At 33.0% G+C, this 26,291-nt stretch overlaps 1 protein-coding gene across 1 annotated transcript in view; it reads right to left on the reverse strand.

The window, feature by feature from the left end:
* The window catches only part of LOC118734448 (innexin shaking-B), a 155,485-nt gene that overhangs the window by 47,731 nt on the left and 81,463 nt on the right, over positions 1–26,291 (reverse strand). The window contains exons 3-4 of the mRNA XM_036464168.1: positions 922–1,055; positions 97–286 (exon numbers count right to left, since the gene is read on the reverse strand). Of these exons, the coding sequence (XP_036320061.1) occupies positions 97–286; positions 922–1,055 (324 nt within the window). The remainder of the gene's footprint in view (positions 1–96; positions 287–921; positions 1,056–26,291) is intronic.

A 26,291-nucleotide genomic window follows, 5' to 3' on the forward strand; every position in this document is an offset into this window, starting at 1 on the left:
TTTCCCACACCCAATCTAATATAATATATCTACTCGTACTTTATATGAAATTAACAAACAATTAAAAACACTTTCATACATATGTGTGTCACTCACCTGAAAAAATAGCGTAAACGCCACCCATTGATAATATTTTGTATGCTTTATTGTGAGAGGTCCACGTCCCTGTGAATTATGAACCCCAGGAAAAGGCACCTCGGAACCTTGCTTCTTCATGAAAGCGTCCACCACTGTATATGTCGAATGTATCCAACAATATGTGTTGAGGACATCTTCGGGAATGTCTCTGCAGGCCGGAACGATGTAGTTGAAAAACAAACGAAGAGCATTATTAATATGGCACGAGGTGTCAACATGTGATTTGCGTGCAGGGGCATACCAGGGGCATTCATACCAAAAAAAAAAAACACACACACACATACATACATACAAAGTATGTATGCGTGAGCTGAAAACTTTGAAATGCACTAAACGTCTGGCCCGCCCACTTATTGTGCGAAACAATGCAGTGGCAACGTTCAGCGCTTTTCAAAGCACTAACTCGGATAGGAGACTACATAAGAGACTTGTGCAAGATAAGAGAGTTGGACTTTTTTTTCTGGACTTGGGGGGTGTTTGTGTGAGTGGGAACAAGCTTACATGTAGATATATACGCATATGTATGTATGCTTATATAAATAAATATGTATTAAAGCCAACTCGAGAAAGCTAAATAGTAGAAGAATAGTCTTTTCATTCTCTCGATGGTGCATTTGGATGCATGCATTCATACAGTGTTTCGGTTTATATTTGTATGTGTGTGTGTGTGTGTGTTTGTATTTGTGTGGGTATTTGTTACTCTTTGCTAAGTAGTAGGTGTTCGGGATAAATTATAGGTTAGTGATTCAAATGTGTTTTTGTTAGCAACCTAATCGATCCTACCTTGTATGTACACAGTCTATGGGATTTCCTACGTACTGCCGCGTCGTAACAGCGATCGAGAATGTTATTAATAAAATAACAGTTGCATTTGTGTGTAGGCGAAAAACAGGTGAATCGATTTTGACATGAGACACCTTTTGGTGAGAAAGTTTTTCAGTTGTTGCACAACGAATCGCACGATTTCCAATATCCAAATATTTATATCAATCGCAATCACAATGGCGGGCAATGGCAATTGCAATACATCATCATTCGATGGATGTTGCGGCGCGCGATGAGGTCAAAGGCGTACAAAACACAATGGCGTTGACGTCATCAATAGCAGCAGCAGCAAAGTCCAAGTCAAGTTATTATCCAGCGAGCGCCCCACCCAACAACCACAGTGACGTGGCGAGAGTGTGTGCGAGTGGGGGCCCAGCCGCAGCGCAGATGGAGGCGGAAGTAGTGACGATGGTGGCAGTAGCAGCAGTGTTTGGCAGAGTAGTGGCAACAAACCCATTTCGCATATTTTGATTTGATTTTATTGTATTTTTTTTTTTGTATTCGATTTTGTTTTTGGTTGGGTTTTCAGTTTTCGTGTTTTTTTGGGGTTTTGTTTTGTAAGCGCAGCAGTATTGCAATTCATTGCGATTGATTTCAATTTCAATTTGAGCACACGGTTTCGGTACGGTTCGTTTCGTTTCATTTTGATATGTTAACGGCCACCAATTAGCAATTTGGCACCAACACACACAGACGCGAGTTGTATAAGCACGGACACACACCGTTGCACAGTTGTTGTGTTGGTGTCCGTGACGGAGACGGAGACGGAGACGGAAGCAGATTCGGAGTCGGATGAATTTTGGATAGTTGGTGTTGGTGTGAAGGATTAAGGAAAAATTTTGTTGCGAAATATAAAAAAGATTTTATGTTATTGAGCGAATACCTTCGGTTGTTTTATGAATGAAATGCAATGGTATCAAAATAAAATTATTCACAATGTAAATAAGAAAAGTTTATGTTGTACAAAAAAAAACAAGAAATCAAAGAATACAATACGACTGCGTCGTTTGCGTAAAAATTCGGTAAATATCAGTAAAGTCAACAGTGAAATTTCATAGATACATACATATAAATACATATGTATATTAATACGTTATAATCGTAGTAATATTAATAATAACAAGAATCATAATAATTACCGCCTACTTACATAAGTAATTCATCAATATTTTTAATTCAATTAATACATTTTGCTGCAACTATGCAATTCAACTCAATTCGTTTGGCTGTAAAATGAAAAACAATAATCGAACAAACAGTTCCGCGCTGCAGCTGTGATGGGCGTTATATTTTTTCACGCTCAGCTAATTTTTTTTTTTGCTGCTCCTGCCAACTATTTGCTCCATTATTGCTTTCGGGTTTTTTCAAATCAATTTACTGGTTTCAAAAATACTGTTAGTAGGATATGCAAGTATATACATATATACTATATATATTAATAAATATAAATACCAGCTGTTATGGGTAACTAGTACTCGATATACATATACTCGATATGTTAGATAAAATAATTGCGTGTTTGCGTACGTATCAAAGGTAATTAGGTAGTTAAGTAAGTAATTAATTATGTTTGTATGTAATTTACGCGACTGTTGGTTTGTAAGTAAATTCGTTTTATCGCATTATGCCAATCGCATTAAAACAATTAAATTGTACGCTTGATAGTTGTTACAAAACTATTTTTTGTGAATCGGTTAGTACAATTGGCCGGCAAAATGATTTTTGTAATTGTGTGTAAATATAATTTTGCTAGGCAGGTAGGTAGGTTTATCAATTAATTATAATATGTAAATAAATGTATACATATGTAATACTTACAAAAAAAAAATAATTATATATATACGACTTTTGAACTTTTTACTTGTGCTAGTATTTAAGCAGTTAACTCCAAATATTTACAACAAAATATGACATATTTTTGTTGTTATGTTTATGTTAGTAGTAGGTATCTCTAGCATAAATTTTTCCGAAATCATTTTGATCACTTTTTTCTGATAACTCTAATTAGTTACTTTTTTGTTGTTGAATTAAACAAAATGTCTGGAAATTTGAACATTAATTCCAAACTGAATAAAATTTTTTCTGTAAATAAATGTAGTATGTAGGCGTAATAGAGATTTTTCGTTTTTGAATGTTTATACGAATACATAATGTGCGAGATTATAGGAATGCAAACTTTCTTCTCGAATAGCATTTAATATTGTACGAGTACTTAACTGCTCGAATGTATGGATGTATGTTTAACAATTGCATTTTAATCACCAATATGTTTATGCGCATATGTATATACATATAATCAACATATGTACCTACATTAGGATGCCTCATCAAAAAATGTTGCGGATTTTTCACGGGAATTATAAAATGTATTAAATTTTAAGACGAAGAAATATTAGGATTTAAGTGAGCTGGGCCAAAAATATTAAATTTTATAATCCTATAGAAAAGTCGTACCTATTTTTTTTTTTGCTTGGAGAGTGATACACCCTAATATACACACTTATGTATGTATTTCCGTATGCATATTAGGCATTAAAAATATTTATCTAAATGATCGGCTTGTGGTAAACATTATTTCAGGGCCAACTGTGCCATTTCGGAATATAAAATGACCAAAATACTAGTCCAGAAAAATGAAAATGGAATAGAAATGAAATACTACAATTTGTTATGATGCAAAATTTTCCAAAAAAATGTATGTAAAAAATACTAGTCGCATTTGCCTGAGCAAAAGTTTAAGTGTGCATACGCAGTTTGTCTACTATGTCATATGAAGGATTGGTTTTGTCAGCCTTCATTCATGCTTACATGGTTCAAAAACTTACTGAAATTTAAAGAGCCGTCGCTGTGGCTGTCCCACAGCCTGTTCAACAGTGGCTCTGAATCTTCTGCTATTTTAATCAAAATAAAATTTGTACCATTGCGATCAAATTGATGTCTTCCGCCTACTGGAATAAAAGACTAATCGATCGCGGTTGGCTTATACGTCTTAAGCGGTAACTCGCTACAGTTGAAAAAGCTGGTTTCTCCTATAGAGCATTTATATTTTTTTTGGAGAGATACAATTTTATTTTGTTCCGAGTATCGTATCTGAGATGGAGAGTTATTCTTGGAAAGATGAGCTTAATTAAAGTTCTTAAGTGTTGAAGGTTTAACACTTTTGTTAGACCCAGCATAGTGTATGGCAAATAACTCGAAATAAAAATATTTCCACCCAGATGCCATGTTGTCCATTCCGATTGCTCTCTGTGAGTGTCTCTTTAGCATGGGAAAATAGAGAATAATCAGATTCAGAAAGTCCAACTGTTCCATCTCCAATGCCCGTGCGTGGTGAAGTTAGCCAATTCAGATGTTTGATTCGCCTCGAGAGAAAACTAGTTAATATTGGTCATCGGTGCCAAAGCACCACGGGAAACTCAGTGACTATTTTCCATAGAACTATATTAAAGCTCTAGTGAAGCGAATGAATTGGCTTAAGTCCTACGCCGGATAATTCCATAAGAGAGCGAAAGAAGTGCCTACCTAAAAAGCATGCTCTGCTCTTGGCCAAAGCTGGGAAATTTCAGAAGAAGCGCTCGACTGTATCTTCCTCTTCCTTATCTCTTAAACTTCTGAAATATTCGCAGGAGTATATTCCTAGTCTCGAAGAGTGCCTACAAAATAGCCAATGATCGATTAGACAAGCCGTGACCATCGGAATATCCTCTCTTGAGAAGCTAAGCAGTTCTTTCGTTATTTTTTAACCGACTTCCAAAAAAGGAGGAGGTTATCAGTTCGTCGGAATATTTTTTTTTATTTTATTTTTTTATGTATGTTACCGCATAACTTTGGACCACGTCAACCGATTTCGATAATTCTTTTTGCATCGGAAAGGTAGTGTCTCAGAGGTGGTCCCATACTAATCTGGTTAAGATCCGATCAGCGGATCATGAGATATATATATATATATTTTTTTTTTATATGAGAGTTGAAGTCGGTTTTTTTTTGCTAAAAATTACTAGTTTTTACCTATTTGTGGCTATAGTAGCCAAGTTGCTAAACGAGTGCACTCATATACACACAACCAATTGGCCTCTTGACTTGGCAAGTGTATTCCAATTTTTGTTCAGTTTTCACGTAGTGAAAGATTGGTACCTTGCCTGGCTAGCTCATCGGGAATCATATGAGGCTGTTCTTGAATACCGCGCCAATATCATTTAGAGCTGTGCGGCTTTCCTGTGCAACCTTAGATTTTAGCATTACAACGGTCAATGATTTGATGGCCGCCTGGCTATCCGAGAAGATATTAATCGTAGTCTTCGCTACGGCATATGCACTAGCTAAAACTTTTGGCTGATAAACGCTGCAGTGGTCTGGAATTTAGACGAAAATTTCAATTCTAGTTCTTTAGAGAAAAGTCCGTAGCCAACGATATTGTGCGGCTTGGATCAATCCGTGTAAAAATGTAACTCTCCCTTCGCCATGGTCCTGGTGTCTGCTATTCTCTTATTGACGGGATGCTCGTCTTAAGGACACTATCGAAGATGGGTTTAGGGGCGAAGTAGTCGATTAATTGGCTATAACTACCCAGAATGTGAGGTATAGAAGCATTGCCTAACCGCCTATCCTTCCATAGTACCATAATTTTTAGTCTGAGCACCAAAGCGGCGGCCACATATTTCTCTACCAAATTTACTGCAGCCAAACTGGTTAATATCTACTTCTACCGCTTTGTTTGGCATGTAGCATGTAGTATACGGAAATAGCATCACCGTACTATACAAACTCCAACTAGTAGGCACTTAGCTGCAAATACTAAATGCTTGCTTCAAAATGTTTGCAAAAGTGGCAGTGCCACAAATTCAAAGAAATAAGTGGTTGGATTTTATAGCGTTCGCTTGAGATGGCATCCGCATGCATTCATTAAAAAAAAAAACGTGATATTAAATTAACTTCCGAAGTAACAATTTGTTAAATATTCAATTCAATGAGCGCTGAATAAAATTAATGAGATTTTACCACAACTAAGTTGGCGCCGGAAAAAAAGTTTACCACAGCTTTTTAATTGCATTTCTAGTTTAATTAAGACAACTTTCACTAACAATGCAATTTTTCACATTTAATTCATTTTACGAGTATTACCCACATATAAAGATAATTGCGCACACAGATGTACATACATATGTACGTAGTTATAGATTTACATGTGTATGTATGACGTATGTATATATCTACAAGCGTTTAATTGGTGATTAAAATGCAATTGTCGGTTGATAAAAACACTTTTTTTTCGAAAATTGTAGGTAGATGTAAAATTTTTCGTTAGATGTTAACGAATGACTGAAATTTCGAGCTTTTTGTAAAATTTCATGTTAAGTTTTATGAATAACGATGACCACTGAATCGATATTTTATTGATTTCTGTTGATTCCGGGATTAACCGGCTTGCCATATGCTTCCATTTTGTTTGCCAAATAAACAAAGTCAATTAAAATTAATTACAAATATGAAATTTCGATAATATTAATGTTTATATATATATATATATTTTTTTTAATTTTGGTTGATTTGGTTTATTTGTAAATATTAGTTAATTGAACTTTTTTAATGTGATTTATTTTTAATTTTTTTTTCAAATTGTGATTTGAATGTGAAAAGTGAGCGGTGAGCAGTGAGGAGTGAAAAGTGAAGTGGTGATTCAAATTCAAGTGATTTCAGTGATTCAAGTGAGCGGTGAGCTGATCTCAAATTAAGGGTGACTTATATATTTATAGTATTTAAGTTGGTGGAAGTAGTTGTAGTAGTGGTTGTTTTTTTTTTTGGCAATATTTAAGTACAGAGTGAGCGAATGTGAGCTTAATCGAACTAATTTCTTTGCTAATTAAGTGATTTGAGAAATTTCGCTTGAACTGAATTTAGTGATCGATTAATTGATTGAATAGCAGTTACGTAATTCAGTGAGTTCAGTGAGGTGAACTGGTGAACTGGTGAGTTGACAGTGAAAGTTGTGACTGAGTGAAGAAGAAGTGAGAAGAAGTACGAGTACAATTTAAGTAGTAAGTATTTTATAATAATAAAAAAAAATCGAAAAATATGGGGTTTAAAAAGAAACAATCACATAAAATGAAAAGTGTAACAAAATCTAACGCTCAGTAACACGCAATTACTGTATTGTAATGATGCTGAATTTCAAATAAATACATACTCAGTGTTTACTTATTATAAATTCATTTTATTCGGGTTATTAGCGTTTTCTTTCTTATTTGAGATATTGAGTGTGAAAGTTTTAAAATGGTTGTGTAATTTGAAATAAGTTACATAAAAACGTGTTATGTTTTTTTTTTTAACAATGCACTCATATTAATTTTCTAAAAATTTTGGCGAATATACTCTAAACATAGGTTAATTATTGAGAATTGCAATTTCCTTCTTGCTGCAAGCTTGTCAAACTTATTGCAAATATATTCGACCCGCAAAAAAAGTTTCCGTTTTAAGTACCAAAGGTAAAAGTTAAGGAAAGGATAAAGCGGGCGTTTTTATGCTGGATATTATTGAACATTGTTCTCAGAATGAAGTTAAGAAAATGAGCTTTACTGTATTTTTAAATGCAGTATAAAACAAGCTTAAAGCTCCCCGAAACATAGTAGAAGGAAATATTGAGAAAAATAAAAGCAATTTCACCTCAAAGTTTAAAAAGGATTATACAAGTTTGCCGTTGTTTGTATGCCATAAAGTTACCTATTATCGCCTTCATTGATTTGCAATAAGTTTTCCAAGTTGCTAAAAAAGTTAGGAGCTTTTGAAAAGTAGTTGAGGAAAATTATATGAAGACTGTGTTCTCTGTGTTAAGTGATAAATAACTAAACATCGACATACTCTTATACACGTATTTAGTAATGGTTTTAAATAATTAAGCCTTACAAATACAAACTAAGCTTTTTAGTGTAACATTTAAGGGCACTTCATTAATTAAATAGCTAGCCACTTATATTCGTGTGTGTACGTTTGTAAAGAGAAGTTTAGTGGCAAATAGCAAACTTTTATATTAGGCTTAGTAACGAAAACTGGTAGCTCAGATTCCATTAGCGCAAACTTTAATTAGTATTTTGAATTAATTAGCGCTTTTATTTTTCACTAGTAAAAATTTTGAAATCAGAAAAAGTTCATCAACCAATCACGTACATGTGTAATTAAATATGTCCTCCGTTATATTGAGAATAAATTTTTATATGTTTACATACCTAGGTAAATACTTAGTTGAAAAAATGTGTGTATCTACTGCAAAGCTACAGGTGCTACAGGAGCCAATAGAACTCTACATCCGCGAAACTGTTGCGTCCTCGGCAATCAGACTCAAATAGTCAGGCTGCTGGAGCGCGCTGCAGCACGGTCATAGTGGCATTGTTAACAAGCTTATCTTCAAGAATAACTTTCAGGTGAAGTTACCGTTTAGAAGGGATTGGAGTAGGGGCAGAATAGTCGAGGGGAATTCCACTCAAATCTATACTGACGGGTCCAAATTGGACTGCGGAGGTGTTATCCGAAACGTTGAATTTCTCTCTCCCGTTCAGACTACCGAATTTTGCCAGCATCGTGCAAGCGGAAGTATTGGGAATCGGAAGGGCCTGCAAAGAATTAAAGAGGAGCTGCGTAGGATTGCGAAAAACATACCTCTTCTCAGATAGCCAGGCAGTACTTCTAGCATTTGCCTCACCGGTAACAAAGTGCAAAACAGCCAGAAATTGCAAATGTGCGTTAAATTGCTCTTCTGGAATTGTCCTTTAACGATGTAAGTATTACCAGTGACTTGATTGCAACACTAGAAGCGAAACTTTATGCTTGGTTATCACCGAATTGATCTCCAGTGATTATTTGGATTGTAACAAGGCGATCAGAGTTCCAGGCACAATCGTTGCTCAGAAGGCTGTCAAACTAAAACATTTGTTTGCGTTCACAAATAACTTACTGCATGTGGCGAGAATAACTACTTACGGTAAGGGCAGAATGGTCTGCAGTGTTAGCCATGATGCACTTAAGTCTTTGAATGCCGCTTGTATCTCTTCAAGAATTATCGTAAATGTAAGTCAAATCTATGACAAAATAAAAAAAAACGTGGACAGGCGCTCTTAACACATCCTTGATAGTTTTTGGCTCTGATCCTATTCGCGGATTATCTGATACTTCCCTTGCTTAATTCCTCTACACATTCTCATAATGTGCTTTTATTTCACATAAAGATATGACATTTTGGGGGCCGGTTGTTTATATGTCCTTGCTGATTTACGTCTGGATTGGATGGACATTTTGAGCTTTTGTTTGGTCAGTTGTGGAACCATCTGTGTACAACCTTTCGCTGTGGTTCCGAAAGATTTCCAAATCCGCATAATGCAGGCCGCTTTCCTACCTAGTTCAAACTCTCTTCTAAAAGATCACACTCGCGGCCTGCAGATGGAAATTTTTGTGCCATCGGATCGTCTTTCTTGCATTTTATTCTTTGAAAATGTGGATTAGCGATTGTGCATGGTACCCGTGGTACGGGTGCACGCCAGCCGCTGAGAAATATCACGCCAAGATATGTCACCTCAGAGGATGTTTAAGTCTCTATTAACTTAGAGGTTTTCTCCTCCTAGGCCTCGATTGGCGGGACTACGGATAATCCAATTCTACCGGAGCCAGTTATAGTGCGAATTATAGCATTTACATAAAGCTTACAGCCTTTATTGGTATTGAAGAAACTGGACTGTTTAAAATATTTATTTAGTAGTCACATAATTGATACAATACAACCAAACTAAATTAGAATTTTAGTTGAAAAATAAAAAAAAATTGCTTGTCAAAGTTATGACAAAACCCAATATTTTTTCACGAAAAATGTCCAATCGTCTGACTCTGCCTTTAGTGTACTCAATTACGAGTATGCTGCAAATATTTTCCAAAAATTACTAAATCCTGTAACAGTGCTTTACAGTAGGTGTACACACACTTAAATTGGATTAAGAAATGCAACTAGGGCCTTAAACTTAAACTACTTATTTAACTGGTGTTTATAAATCATATGAAGTAGTTTTTTTAATAACTAGCTGCTGCAACTTTTAAAAAGTGAGCTTGTGCGGCGCGAGCTTACTTCAAATCCAATTAAACTTGTAGCCTTGCGTTACGTTAAAAATAAATTCAAAAATGTTTTTTTTTTATTTTTTAATAATTTTTTATTCTTGACGGGAACTTTTTAGTTAGGATTTTTTTTTTATTCCTTGCATTCTAAATTTAATTCACTAAAAATAATGACGACACGAGTGACTTACTGCATGTGAATGTAAAATTGACTTATGTATTTTAAATGTTAAAACTATGAAATACGTATGAATGTTTGTGAATAAATAAAATGTGCTGATTTAGTGCTAACAATGCCCGCAACTATATATGTTTGTATGTATGTAAATGTTAGTTTGGGTGAGTTATAGCTAACGACTATGCTGTAGATACATATGTATGTCGGTATGTTTGTATGTATAACAAACAATATGTTTTTGTTGTTTCTTTGCTTTAATTATAACAGTTTACGAACTTTATTTTCTCAATATATTTTTCGTTTCAAACTGGCTGCTGGTGCATTGCGTGATTGTTAGTGAGTCTGATAAAAAACCAAGTGATCTGTGATTGGCGATTTGTGAGTCGTGATTATATCTATAAATGATTTTGTTCGTGAGCTTGTTTCAGGTGGTTCAGTAAAGAAATTGAATTTTGTGAAACTCGCAGCTGTTTTCTGTAGTCTGAGAGCAAATGTAAGCATTTCCAAAGCACAACAACTTGCCATATCCTACAGCTGTAACCAAGCGTTGATAGTAATAGTAGTTAAATGTTGTTGAAATGATTGCTTGAGATGATGTGGTGAATTGTGTGAATTGGCAATGAGTTAAGTTGATTAGAGTTGGTTTAGCAAACTTTTTAGTTTTTTTTTTTCATTTTGTTTAATTTGTATGCGGGTTTTTTATTTTATTTTGGTAATTTTCATATGCATGTTTTTTTTTTTTTTTGGTTTAAGTAAAATCAATTTTAAAAACAACAAAAGTTATTTTATCCATGTATTTTATTTGGTTTTTTTTCTTGCTGTTTGTAATTTTATTTTAGCTGATTTGGTGGGTCGTTATGATGATGTGCTAATTGGATTCAATTCGGTTCGATTTGATTTGATTTGATCTGTAAATTTGCTGGTGAATGGTGGTAGAAAATTCAAAAGGTGATTTCAGTAGGTGATTGAAGATGATTTTAGCGAGATGGATATTGAAGAAGTATGCGAATAAAATGGAGAATTAGCGAAAATTGGTGAGACAGGTGATTTTAGTTGAACAAGAATTGGTGATTTTAGTACGTGAAATAAAATTCAAAAATTAAGAAAATTAAATTACTTAAGTAAACAACGGTGGGCTGAAAGGGAAAACGGAATTTAATGAAAAAGTTGTGATTGGGATTTACAACGAGGAGCCAGGGTAACTTTAATGCATTTGAAAACAATAATTTGGGCACTTACATATAAATTATGGAGCTACGCGAATGCATTAGTTCATTTGTTAATTACGTGGAATGAGCTGCATTACGATCGGAGCGCATAGTTAAAAATCGCAAATAATTTATTAGCTGAGTGCTGTTTAGTTTTCTACTAAATGCCTTCTTAACCCCTGCAGCTTATAACATACACATGACCATTAGGGTTGGAGTAAGGGTCAGCTTTTCAGTGTAAGTTTAAATACTCGAGCTGGCTGGCTTAAACTCGAACTGAAAATTTGGCCCAAAGTGTTAAAAACTCAATACAAGGACATGTGTAACACCTAGAAAAAACCAGTTCCAAACCTATATTTGTTACATTGTATTCGTTTATCAACAACCTAGTTCCAAAAACCATAATTTCTATAGTTTTCTCTACTGCTATGGTCGCTCACACCTATAAATACACTTAACCTGCCCTAATGTTCATATGTATGTTAATTATGTATTTTGGTACGAATTTCCGTCATCCCTTGTCAAATCTGGTTTGGAGATAAACCGGTTTCGGCGTGTTTTTCACGAAAAATGACACTGAAGATGGCACTACGACGAAACCGGTTTGTCTCCAAACAAAATTTGACAAGGGATGACGGAAATTCGTTCCAAAATACATCATACACCCACCCTGTCGGAAACAACAACAACCAGAAAGGAAATATTTATCTTAAATTTATTTCCTCATTCTCACATTTTCGTGATATTAGATTGTAATGATTAAAATTATAATTGATAACATTAAAGTCAACTGGGCCAAAGGTATTAAGTTCAGCATGATATGTTGTTTTTTTTATTTGAAAATATGTTTGACTCAATTCTTTGAAGGTCAAGAAAATGCGGTTAACAGAGTTCGTGAATTTAAATTACTTTACTAAAAATTTTGAAAAAAATTACGAATTTTAGCAAAAAAAATACCAAATATTAAAAAAAAAATTTGTTTAGACATCATTTATAGAAATAAATATTTTTAAAATAATTTTTTCAAAAGGTAATTTTACTTACAATTTTATTTGGTCTGTTTTACTACAAAATTTTTGAAAAAGGATATTGAACAAAAAAATATTTTTACTAAAAAAAAATTTATGACATTATTTATAACAAAAAATATAAATTTTTTTTTGGAAAAGTAATTTTACTTACAATTGACCTCATGTACACATAGTTAGCCTGTTTTAATGCCAATTTTTTAAACAAAAAATTATTTAACAAATTTTAGCAAAAAATATTTTTTGGTGAGAAATTAAAAACCGGTTTTGACGATTAAAAAATATATAAAACTTTTTTTTTAAAGTAATTTTATTTAACATTAAAAAAAAGGTTTAATACAAAATAACCAAAAAACCTGGTTCCGAAATTATTGTCTCTTTAACAGATGATAACTATTCTACAATTCAAGCCGTAAAAATCCTTAATTAAACGCTCGAGGTGGTTGATGAGTCATTTCACAAATACTTTAGGAACAACAAACAAATATTAGGTGCGTTCGTGTTATTTACATTTTCTATACTTTTTTAAAAAAATTTTGAGTTTTTTGTTTAATAGTTGCATATATTTAAAAATATCCCCGTAAATGTTAAATGAAATTCTTCCTCTCAAAATATATTTAGTTATAACTATTAAGCTACACAAAACCGCCTAGATATTTGCTGTAAAAACTATAACGCTATTGATTCCTTTTCTTCGATTATTCCATAGTCGTTCGCTACTCCAATTACGTAATTACGTACATATTTCATTTTGCTTATCGAGCAGTGCTTCCTCGCTCATGCCATGACACGTCTAATATTTTGTTAAATAAATACTTTTTTATCTATACCATTTCGTAGCTGAATTCATTGCTAACTGCCGCTCGCCTCTACTTGCCACCTGTCTGCGATTAAATACGATTTTTTTTTATACATTTGAGTGCACTGTGTACATTTGGTAATAACACCAAAGCAATAACAATAACAATAGCAACAGTGGTTAAAACTTAGTGGAGCGGCAATTCTATGAATACACAAACAATTTTCCATATTCGATGCGACGAAGAAGAAACTAAGATTTCCATTTTAGCTTTGAGCTGCCCTTAAAAACAACAACACCCAATACATAGAGTATTTCAGGTACAATTTAGTTTGTCCAACATCAACTAAAAGTACCTTCTCTGATTTATTCTTATGTTTCATTTACTTTTGCTATTATTATTGTTATTGTTTTCGCATTATTACTTAAAAAAATTTAATATTCTCGATAGTCTGATACTTATAGTATTACTGTTATTATTTTTTATTTTTTTTGTTATTAAAATGCATGCGCTTGATTAGTTAGCTCAATTCCATCCACAGATACTAGATATTTGCGTTAGCGATATATTGCAGTTGTATATATGGTATATATGTTATAATGCTTATAAGGCATATGTACACGTAACGAATCTAAGCAAGAAAATAAATTTGCTACATACTTAAAGGCGCACGCGCGCACACACATTAATTTCTATCAGACTTAAATAGCAACGCTTCAAATATCCCGTTTATAGATATGTACATACATACATACATACAGAGAAAAGACGAAGAAAAGCGAGCAGTATTGTCGGCCTGTGTGTGCGCCGAATTATGCAAAAATAAAAAAAACATTGACGACAAATAAAGCGGAAACAAAATGAAATGAAATGAACCACGCGACAGACAACGCCGCGCAGAAGTCATTAAATTAATGTAGCCCCAAGTTTATGTATGCGCGACTTCATCCATATACATACATATATATATGTATGCATACATAAACATATAGATATGCCTAAATAATTGCAAGTCGTTTTTCAACGATAGGCGAATTCGCATTGCCAGATACATACATATGCAGTTATATACTATTTGATGTAATTTTATTAGGTAGTTCCCTTCAGTGTTTTTGCAAAATCATTTTTAAAAGCTAAAAAGCTTAGCGAAATTCGAAAAAAAAAAATTATTCCCTGAAAATGGGGTTTGGTTTAACAAAAGATAAATTCTGTGACCACCGGTCCCTAAAGAAAGTGAACCCGCATTCATATCCATGTGGTATCGTTAGGCAATAATTAATCTCCAGCTTATTCACAAAGGGGATGATTGGCGCTTGGTTAGTCCTTAGTTCGTTTCTCACGGGAAAAAACTTTTGGACTTGTCAAACCTTAATTTGAGAACTATAGTAAATAAAATGTGCCTCTTCTGCTTCAATAAAATTAGTTATGTTATCAGAACTAGTAAATACGCATCTCATTGGACTGATCGGTGAGCTATTATGAAACAAGCTCGAAAATTATCGTCCGTACCAGGATTTTTATTTGATTGGAAGTTATGGTTTTAAACTTTTAGACGAAGTATCAAATCTTATATATTTTTTGGACAAATCTCGGTTTTCCCCTTTGTATTCAAATCAAATTTTACACAGGGGGTCACGGAAAATCCTTCCCCTACGTATTTTCAGAGCGAAAAATTGGTACTACTGTGCCCTTATAGCGCTGTGGTCAAATCAATGTAAATTTCCGAATCAGCAATTTTTTTTTAGACTGAGAGTTTTTTTCATCGTGCACGCAGTACAAGCGAGGAGAAACATTATCTTTTTGTTTTAAGCAGCCTGCTGGCTTTAAAATCTATTCGTTCTGTGGCTATGACTAATTTTATGATTAAACAAAACTTTTGGGAGTATACTGGCGAGTTAGCCAAAAAATGTTTACCTAAGGTTCAAAGTGGTTGTTAGTTATGCGACTTTTTTGATATTGGGTCGACATGGATGAGGCGCTAATTCCTTTGAGTTGCGAAAAAGGCTGGAAAAATTATTCAAATTTTTCTTTGGAAAGTTCAAAGTTTCACAAGTTTCAAGTTTACTTTTTGAATATCTCATAATTTATTTAATTATTATTTTTTAAATATCGACATATTATATATTTAAAAAAAATGCGAAGAATAAAAAATTATAGAATTTTTAATTTAAAGAATCGTAAACGCAAAAACTTCTATAAATTTAAAGTTAAATTATTTGTTTACAATACCTCTCAGTGATTTTACAAGATCCTAGAATTTTCAAGAATTTGTTTTTTCTAAGAGATACAAGTTTTTAACTTAAAAGAAAAATCTATTGCAAACTCTAAACTAAAAATAAAATTTAATTAAGCACCAGTTGTTCAATATAACTTTATGTGGAGTTTTGAATTTTTTTTTCAAAATTGAAAAATTCATATCTTTAAACAGGTTTTTTTGTAAATTTCAGCATCATTTGAGATCAGACTTAATATCAGTGACTTTTAACCATATTTAAGTAATTCAGCACCCTAGTTTCAACAAATCAATTTATCTGCGGCTTATTATACTATTTTCGATCTTTTCCCATTTCAACTACTTTTGCTAAATTTCCCCCGCTAAACGTCTTCCATAACTTTTTCTAGGCTTATTTTAATGCGTTTTAGTTGTCGCTGCCTTTATTTGAATGGTGCGGGTATTAAATCATGTCATACGTCATGGCGCATGAAGCAAACCTATTTCAATTTTCATGCTTTCTTAATGCTTTTTTTTTTCTTAGGGAAGCGCTAGCAAGAAAGTAGGTTAATTTCATGCCAACGCGAATAGCGTAGCATACTTTTGTGCGTACATACGCTTAGCATAGATACATAGGTACCCCACTCGTATCTTTGGAGGCTTGTAATGCATATCAGTTCAACGTTGAAAGTCGATTTGTATGAACTACATATATATATGTGCATTAGAGTTGCGGTCTCGTTGCTTGTGGGTGCTAATATTTGTGAAGACATTGAAAATTACTGAAGGAAATATTGTAGCATTTGCGCATTTATGAACATTGGTAGTATGTCCATACAATTGTGTAGTATAAAAGTAATGCATTTGTATCCGCTTGCGTTCGTAGTGCTGCTTTCATTTAAATTGGTAGAAACTCGAATGAGCAACTGAAGCAAACCGTTTGGGGTTATGCATATAGGGGTTACATGAAATAGACCATGTTTATATTGATGGATACGTACATAGATACATATATACCTATGTATTTATATATGTTTATAATAGACTGAGTTTGCAAGCTTATTATTGAAATAAAATGTGAAGTAAGGGCCCTTTAATAAACTGTCAAGAGTTTTGCTCTAGGAGTTCAATGTTTTGAGATTTGCAAACAAGTTTGTATCATTATAGTAAGCCTGTACATATGTATGTATTTGTAAAACACATAATAGTGAACGAAGAAGGTGGCACGGACTTAAACGGGATGTGGGATGAATATGCTCACCGTAACGCACAGCACCTCAAACTTCGCGTCGCCGGCGAAATATTCGCGCCGCTTCTGCAACCCTCGTTCCTATCAGCGAACGAAGAAAGACAAAAAGCAGGCCAATGCATAGCCGAATTATACTGTGCTCTGGCAACGAGTATATGCTCCATGAGTTGTTCACCCACCTCTGCATTGAGGACAGAGTTCTGTTACGACAACTGATTAATCTGCATCACTCTTAGGTAGCACCTGCTGCTCTTAATGCATAAGGAATATGGTTAGCAGTGGAGAGGGCCACAGGTCATCTCATACGTCTAGCCTTAATGACCGAAAGTAAGATTAGAAGCGGGTACAGGACTTCGGATTGTACGCAAATCAAAACCACAAATAAGGTTGCGTATACGCCTAGCCGAACCAATACGAATGAATACGTGTATATATCGGATAGATTTTCGTTCTGAAAATGCGTCCATATATCCCGAGAATGAGTACGCGAACGCGTACGACAATTCTTTACTAAAGTTACGTATACGCCCTGCCCAGCTTAGAGTGATTGAATATGTATATTGAACCCTAACCGCCAAAATAAGGGAAGCGACATTTAAAAAAAATTCTTTTTGAAGAACAAATGCTCCTAGAGCATACAAATGTATTTTCGCATCAAAATGAAAGCTTTCGCTGCGTTATTATGACGGTTAAGACTCCATATGTGACTCATAGATTAAATGCAGTCATTTTAAGACTTATCCCACAGTTAAAATAAACATTTAAATAAAAAACGAAAATATCTATAGACAATAAGTCATGCGCTCATTGAACAATCAATTCAATTATTCAAAACCATAATGCACGAAATTAAATATGCACTGCTTCAAAGCGCCGTTGTTTTTATATATATGTACATACAATTTCATATAGTTTCCGATTTTTTTTTTATAATTTTTACGATGCTTTTAGCTAACACTCCCCCCACACAGATATTCAATTAGGTATATTTACATATTTATATGGTATCATAGCTGTTTTTCATTAGGGAAATGGTACATAAAATAAACGTAAGGAGTAGAACTTAAAAAAAAATAAAAAAATATTTTACAAGTGTATTACAATAAATCGATATGCAGCGAGAGTAAAAGTTAAGGGCAAGAGATGGTGTCAAAGACAAAGAGCGAGTAAGAGTAAAGGCTGGGAAAAGAGTGTAGAACGATTAGAATGAGTGGAATTAAAGCGGTAGTGGAGCTGAGTTCATTTACCGAGCAAGGAAGCAGAAGCAGCAAGGGGTTTTTATTTGGATATTGAGTAATTTAATTTAGTTTTAATTTCAGCTGTTAACTTATGAAATTAGAAAATTGTAAATATTATTTTATTATATGTATATTTGAACGAGTCTAATGTTAAAAGCGATTAATTTTTATTATTGTAAAAGGTATTTAAATAGCTTTCGCAAATTGTGAAAACTTAAAATTTCTTTTCAAACATATGTATATGTAAATACCAAAACCATAAAACTACAATTTCAATAAAATTTGCGTGGCTTTATAGAGAAGCAGTTAAATACTTCTATTTAAATACACATTTTATTTAGTTTAATAAACGATAAGCGTGAAAATAGTTTCAAATTCAAAACTTCAAATATATGTAAATAATTTTTACAAATCACAAACTGTACAGTTAACAAATAAATAATTATTTCATTTGATTAACTGGTTATTAGCACATAACGACGCATTTACAACAATTCAATTAAATTCACATTTCAATAACGATAATTAATTACAAAGAATTTGAATTGATACTTCAATATAATTGATTACAAAAAAAAAAAAACTGAAAAGGATGCATTAAGAAGCGTCTTTGCAATAGTTAGTTAGTTATTTAATTTCATTTTGATTAATTAGCTGTGTTATTTGATTAAGTGTAATATTTGATATTCAATGAGTGTATGTTCATGTACATGTATACATACATACATAACTGTGTGACTGTGTACGTTAGAATACATTTGTATGAGCCCTGCAGTGAAAGCTTTCACTAAACTGGTCAATAAATTTACTCAATGTGGGATTTATAAATGGTATAATAGTGAAATGTAAAAGCTGACTAGTTTGTTAACTGGAAAGAGTTGTTCTGCCGGCTGATCACTTCACAAATTTTAAAGAGTTTTTTATATTGCGCCTATCAACATTTCGGCTCGAATCGTATTTCGGATTATGACAAACGTGAACGTATTCTTTATGCTATTTAGCTTATACGACTTACGTATCACGTAATTTTCTCTCGTATGGTTTTCGATCCCGAATGTCTTTTCGACTATAAAAAAAAAAAAATACAGATGTGCTTTTGGTAGATGAAAGGGAAAACCACATGATGCTCCGACATATCTGAGTTGACTAGTACGCCAGCTGGTATGAACTTATGCAGAGGCTGTCTACCTAACATGAGCTAATGCAGAAGCTGACTAGTATGTCAAATGGCAGATACTGTTGCAGGGATGCATAATTGACACTTCGTAACTCAACGTCATGTTAATAATATCAGTTGCTTAGATGAGTAAACTAGAAGGCGAACTACTATTTATGCTGCATGTCAGCCGAGGACAGGTAGCTTTCACTGCAGGGCCCTCCTTATGCAATTTGTGTGTGTGAAATTCAATTGTGTTAGAGTGCTTAGATGTTTTAAATGTTTTTTTTTTTTTAATCTGCTATGTGTAACCATTTTAAAACTGTTTTTTTTTTGTCTAGCAGTTGGCATAGCTGTGAGCTTTCTTCAAAATCGACGATTTGCCTTGTGACTCCTGTGTGGCATAGCATAAAAATATATTATTTATAACTTTGTAAACCACAGCAAACATTTATATTTATATTTATTTACACAGAATATTTAAGTGTGTGTAAAAATGTGTTTTATATGTTTGTTTGTCGTTTTTTTTTTAATTGCTTTAAATATGCTTACCTCGAGAAAATCGTTGCGCTGTTTGGAATATACTTGGATAACAAATAATCTTTTTTTTTTTTTTTTTTTTTTTTTTTTTGTAAAATTATCATGGAAATGGTGTATATTGCCTATACAAAAATGTGCTTGTTAAAAAAGGTGTATAGCATAGTTGCTTTGCAAGAAGCTGTGCCTTTGACCGAAGCACATATTTTAGTAGCAAACTTTTAAAGAGAAATCAATTATGTAATAAGCGTTAGTTGAACATTTTTGCAAGTGCGTATCTATTGCACAAATTCTTAATGAAAATAAATTGTTATTAAAAAAAAAAAATCTTTTCGCTCGCAGCAAAGATTTTGCGTAGGCACTTTGCCTTCTTCTGCGTAGTTAAGTACTTCTTGGCATGCCAAGTGGTCTCAAAAATACAATTTCAGTTAGAAGCTCGCCGTTGCCATAACTGTACTTGGTGCAACAAACAAAACAAGTTAACACACGTTCCTACAAACGTATGTGTTTTTGTGTTCGCGTTTATAAACATAAAGGTGTACAGGGTGTTTCGGCATTGTGTTTCAGCTTTGTGGATATATATTAAGTGGATTACCTTTGCAAAAAAAAAAAAAAAAAAAAAGTGTTTGTGTGCACCTTTGTTTGTGTGTTTAAAACAGTTGAGTTTGTTTGTTCGTTGAGTTTTCAAAATACATATTCGTGTGTATTGGTGTAGCTGCAGCAAGCAGGCAAAAGTTTTTTTTATTAATTAGTAAGTACTTTGTTAAAGCCATTTTCTAACGCGTTCAAAAAGTGCATTCACTTGCTACAAATTGCACAAAAATATAGGTAAATACGTTTGTATGTAAGTTGCTAGTTTGTGGGCATACATATATTTATATTTTCGTATTTGTATTGCACTCATTTAAATCAAAATAGTAGTAGTTAGCATGTATGTATGTATGTATTTATGTAAGTAGTAAATTGGTATATTTATATATTTACTATGTTTCATTGTACATATATGTATTTATGTATATATTCACTGCTGTAGTATATTGTTCATATACGTTTGTATGTAGTTTATATTTATATTAAATATTTATATAGTAATCACAAATTACGCACACACACACATCAATCGAACACACAAAGTAAATATAAGTAATTGTAAGTGAAATAAGGAAACAAGACAAATAGTAAATATGTATGTAAGTATTTCTTACTTCTTTGGGAGGCGAACTGAAAATCGGGTACTGGCATATGTATATTGACATAACAATAATAAGAAAGAGTATTATTGTATTTAGTATATATTGAGTATTTAGTATTAGGTATTTAGTAGTAGTATTGGTATTTTATTTTAAGTATAAGTAGTGAAAGTAGCTGGTTTTTGTTTTTTTTTTTTTTTGCTAAATTGTATATTGCTTGTTAGATTATTCGATTTATTTATATAGATATGTAGGTAAGTATATAAGTATAGGTATATTAGTTTTGTTTGTTTAAGCAAATTCAAACGCAGATACAGTTGCATATGTGTAAAATTATCGAAATTTCAAATCAAAAATTCAAAATAAATTAGAAATTTTTAAGCAAAAAGTTTATATAACTTTTATTATTTTTTGTTTTGCTATTTTTTGCTTGCATTGCTTATTTATTTTATTTTTTTGTCTGGAAAAAAAAAACAAATTCAATTTGTAAAAAAAGTGTAACAAAAATACGTTAATGAGTATAATCGTATTACAAAAAAAGGTAAAAACCCTTTACAAATTGCTCGATTGCCAACATATATGCTGTCCGTTTTGTGACTGCTGTTACAAATAAATTTGGATCGGTATGTTAAATAGTTTATATATAGATATAGATTTAAAATCGGCCAACGAACGGCGACAGATGGTCGCAGCGTTCATTGTAAAAGTTATATGTTATTGAATTGTTTGCTGATTGCAACAATTTTATGCATTTCAAAAACTCAATACAAAAATTTGTACAAAATATAGTATTTATATATATGTAGATATTCGTTTTGTCTTTGGCGCTGGATTTTGATTGGTAAAGTAATTTATGGGGGGGGCAGGGTACGGTTAGGTAATATATATATATACATATAGAGTATATATATATATATATATATATATATATAGGTATATATGCATTGTAGTTAATATGATAATTAAAATTACGAAATTTCTTGTATGTATATTCAAAATCAATTGAATTCCGGTTAGTTACTTGCATTGCTGTTGAAATGGAAATACGTATATTGGTAATGGTTTTGATTTGTTTTTTTTTTTTACTTTAATTGCACATTTATTAACAACATCAACAACGACAACTACTTTGTATTATATTTGTATTATTTTTTGTTTCAACAAACTTAGACATTTTCAATTAGTTTTTTTTACAAACAATTATTGAACATACACGAAGATACCATACAGTACAGTTATATACAATACATACCTTGCGTCTATACGTTTCTAATACGTAAAGTAGTATGTGTTATGTACGAGTGCTCATGTAGTTGTAAATATGTAGATATATTGAGTTTAGCATTAAACACTTTATTTAGTACCAATTACTCCCAGTAACTTCAAAATCTTCATGAAATTCCCAAAATCCAATTTTTTAGTAGAAAGAATATAGTTTTATTTTGAGTAAACAGATATATGTACGAGCATAATGAGTTATGAAACAAAATTAAAGCTAGCACATTCCTCTAAGATATGTATGGATGTCTCACAGCACTTAAAGGGATACCTAATTTTGAATCGTGCTGGCTTTAGGAACGCAATGTGTCCTTTCAGAGTCAAAAACATATTCACTATTGTTGGCACAAATTCAAGTTAAAAAGATGGTATTTTGATACCATATACAAGTACAGAAGCACCTGGATGCAGTCGATATGTACAACTGGCGCAACCTCACAAAGACGATAAGCAGAGGGGGAAGTTTTTTCGTCTTGGTCCAAACCGACGAACGGTTGTATAGCCAAACAAAAACAAAAAGGAGAATACATTTATTTGTACTTAAGAATTTTTTTGAGAGCAACCTAGAAATTTGTACTAAATTGGATGGTAGTAATGAATATAGTTACTTCAGCTTAAAATTACTATAATTTCGATTCAAAAGAACGGAAGTTAACTCTACTTCAGAAGATAGTGAATGGAACCCGCGAAGTTCCAGTTTTGAATTGACTCTGAAGTAAGTTAGAGCACCTGACCGGTCACAACCTAATGCGATTCAACTTGCACCCAACAGATGTGATCACATATTCGGAATGCCGATTCGGCCTTCAAGAGCATATTCTCTGTTACTGTACGGCTTTGGCTAGAAAAAGACTGAAGTTCCAGCGGGCACACTCGGCTAGCAATTTTCCCTTTAAGATATACAAAAGATCTTTTTAAAAATAAAACTTGGAATTACGGCTGCGTGCGATAAATTTCTTCAAAAGTTGGCAGTCGTCATAGTTACACACAAGTTTACACTTAATTTTAAGGCAGTATCACACGATTGATTCATTTGTACAAATTTGTAATATTTTTTATATTGGGCTATTCCTACAAAATAAACTAATTTGGACGAAATTTTTTTTTGTAGTCACACGATTGGTACAATAAAGCGAAAAAATTTAACAAATTATTTTTCCTGTTTCTAGTAAAGAAAAATGTTTTGGATTGGGTTACGATCTGCACCAAATTTTGGGCAAATGCCCAATAGTGTGACACTGCCTTTAGAGAAAACATTTCTTAAAGAAAAATATGTACCTACAAATTCGAACAGACACGCAAATTCTTCAGTCTAAAGTCATAACAATCCACTTTTATATTTATTTAATAACACTAGGTGACCGATATGTCAAGCTTCTCAATCTAAATGTTCTTTGGAGTATGTCAATTAAAACTCAGTAGAAGCTTGGAATCATTGAGTCGGATGTCCAGGTCGGCGACCGAGGTATAATTTGGAAACGTACAGTCTGTAGAAAAACTGTATATAAGGCACGACAGGAGCAATCTAAAGAGAAGATATTTAAGTACATAAAAATGATAGAAATTAAACAGGAAGTTTCCCTCTCGGCAGTACTTTTCTGGGGCTATCGGCAATGACAATTTCCTAACTAAAAAAACGGAAGTATGTTATTCTTAGAATTGTGTCGAGTCTTATTGGAGTTGGTGTGAAATTTTAGCACAGAATTCTGCTTCATGTATCACGAACCATGTCTTTATGCAAGGCGCCATTCTAAACAAATTTTCAGCAAGTTCGGTCCTTGCGTTTTATATAAGAAGCGAGGCGTTAAGCGTCGTGACAGCTTGTCGTAGGAAGCACTAATTTCTAATTGTAATGAACAATAAGTATCCTAGAGCAGAACTGTAGAAAAATCGTGTCCGGATATTGAAAATTTCTTTGAAAGAATGCAGGAAGTGTAACAAAATATATTTAGGGGCATTAAGTATCTTTAGTACTTAGAATTTCTATAGGGTTACCAACTAAAAAATTATATGATCCGCACCGTTCGTTGGATTACAAACAATTAGATGTCAAGTAAATGGCTTGGGCCTCTAGATGTTCAATAACGTATTTTTAGTAGGGTTGCCACCTTTTTAAAAATAATAAGATCTCCGTTCGCTGAATTAAAAAATGAGGTACCAAGTGAGAGGCTATGGTCTCCGGATGCGCAATAAGCTTTTACGATGTGCAATATTTAATTTTACTTTTTAGGGTTGCCACCTGTTCAACCATTGCAAGATCCTTACACTTCGCTGATTGAAAAATTAGGTGCCAAGTGAAAGGGGATGGTCTCTGGGGGTGCCAGCCTTTCCTTTTTGAGTAGGGTTCCCCCTATTAAAATTTATTACCTTCTAAATGTATATATAATACACACAGGCCTTTTTTCCTATTGACATCAGATTTGCACAGTTCTTTCAACTTTCAAAAATTAGGTGTCAAATGAAAGGGCTTGGCCTTCAGATGTGCAATGAGGTTTTATTATTCCAAAGAGGGTTGCCACCTGTGAGGAACATTATAAGATGTGGGCTTTTCGCTGGACTAAAAAGCGAGGTGTCACCTGAAAGGCATTGGCCTCCAGATATGCAATAACGTTATATTTTTTGTGTAGAGTTGCCACCTGTTTAAAAAATTATAACATCATACGAGGCCAGCGAGTATGGTATACAAAAGTAGGTATTAAATAAAAAGGGGGCGTGTCACCACTCATAAGTGTTACATCAACTATAAATTCATCTATGGTAGGCGTTTATAAAAGGGGTGTGGCACAATTCATAGGCTTGAAGTTTTGAATCAACAGCAGTGGAATAGAGAGATTTCTTGTTCGATGGAAAGATAAAATTCAGAAGGAACTGGCTTCGCTTTGCGTTCTTTATTTATATTGGGCAAAATGGCTTAGGTGGTTACGACGAATAACAGAAAAGAGCAGAGCACATAGCGTGCCACAGTGAAGCTTCGGCTAGAGCAGGACTTCTTTATATACCCTTATCTAAAAAGATCCGCATGACTGGAATGGAATTTATAATCTTATTGTATAATTTTTCAATTTTAAAAATTATTATATTTCAAAACGTTGAGTTGATTAGGGACACGCAAAAAGTTACACTCTTAAATATCAACCAGGCTATGATAAATTTTTCTGAAAAAAAAAAAATTCCGTTGACATGAACTTTAACAAATCCCATCTGATCCTGATTATCGATGATGTACCTCTCCACACACATACAAATTGTTTTTACTGCTAATTCGTTGTAGCTTTTTTTGTAAATTTCAAATATACTTGAAACATGCAGATATGTTTGTATTTTAATTAGATATGTATGTATGTATAGAGCAAATTGGAGATAATTTACATATTTTACTTTCGCAGTCTACGCAATAAAAAAAAATTAATAATTATGTACGAGTATGTAGTAAAATTTGTAACAAAATCCGATTGAAATCAAATGAAAAAATGCTAAACGAATGTTCGAAAGGAAACAAATGAAGAGTTACATGATACGAAAAGAAAATTCTCACAATACTGCATTTACGTGCAATAAACTATATAATTTTTATTATTGTAGGTAGTTGATATTATATGCTGTATAAATGTAATTAGTAAATGTACTTTCAAAAGATACTTGTATGTATATTTACGACTTTAAATAAATGAGTATATTGGTATTGATATTTTTTATTTTTTTATTTTTATTTTTTTAATTACGTATACAAATTTATTAGACTAGAGACCACACACAACATTTAAACGCAGATGCAGTTAGATACTTTATTTTCTCGTGTGTGTGTAGTACGTGTGTTTGTCGTGCAAAATGCGCGCGGTGTACATACATACGCTACATATGCAATTATTTACGTAGATACCTTTGCAATTAGCAAATACGAGTGCAAGTATTTTTTTGTTTGTTTTTGTTTTTTTTCTTTCGTTATAAAATTTTATCTTTTTTTTTTTTGGATTGTCTACATCTCTGGATTGAGTTTCGTATTTTGAGTTTTAGTTACGGTACGTTCGCTGGTAACAAAGATCGTTACATACAAGTAGTTAAATGCGCTGCAGTGGCGCAAACATTTTACACGTAAAAGAGTCAATTCGATTCAGCAAAATACTACGCGCTAATCAATTTCAATACACAGACATACATATACGC

Source organism: Rhagoletis pomonella, unplaced genomic scaffold (genome assembly GCF_013731165.1).
Source record: "Rhagoletis pomonella isolate Grant_MI unplaced genomic scaffold, Rhpom_1.0 Rhpom_scaffold_00002, whole genome shotgun sequence".
In the NCBI taxonomy this organism is placed as follows: Eukaryota; Metazoa; Arthropoda; class Insecta; order Diptera; family Tephritidae; genus Rhagoletis; species Rhagoletis pomonella.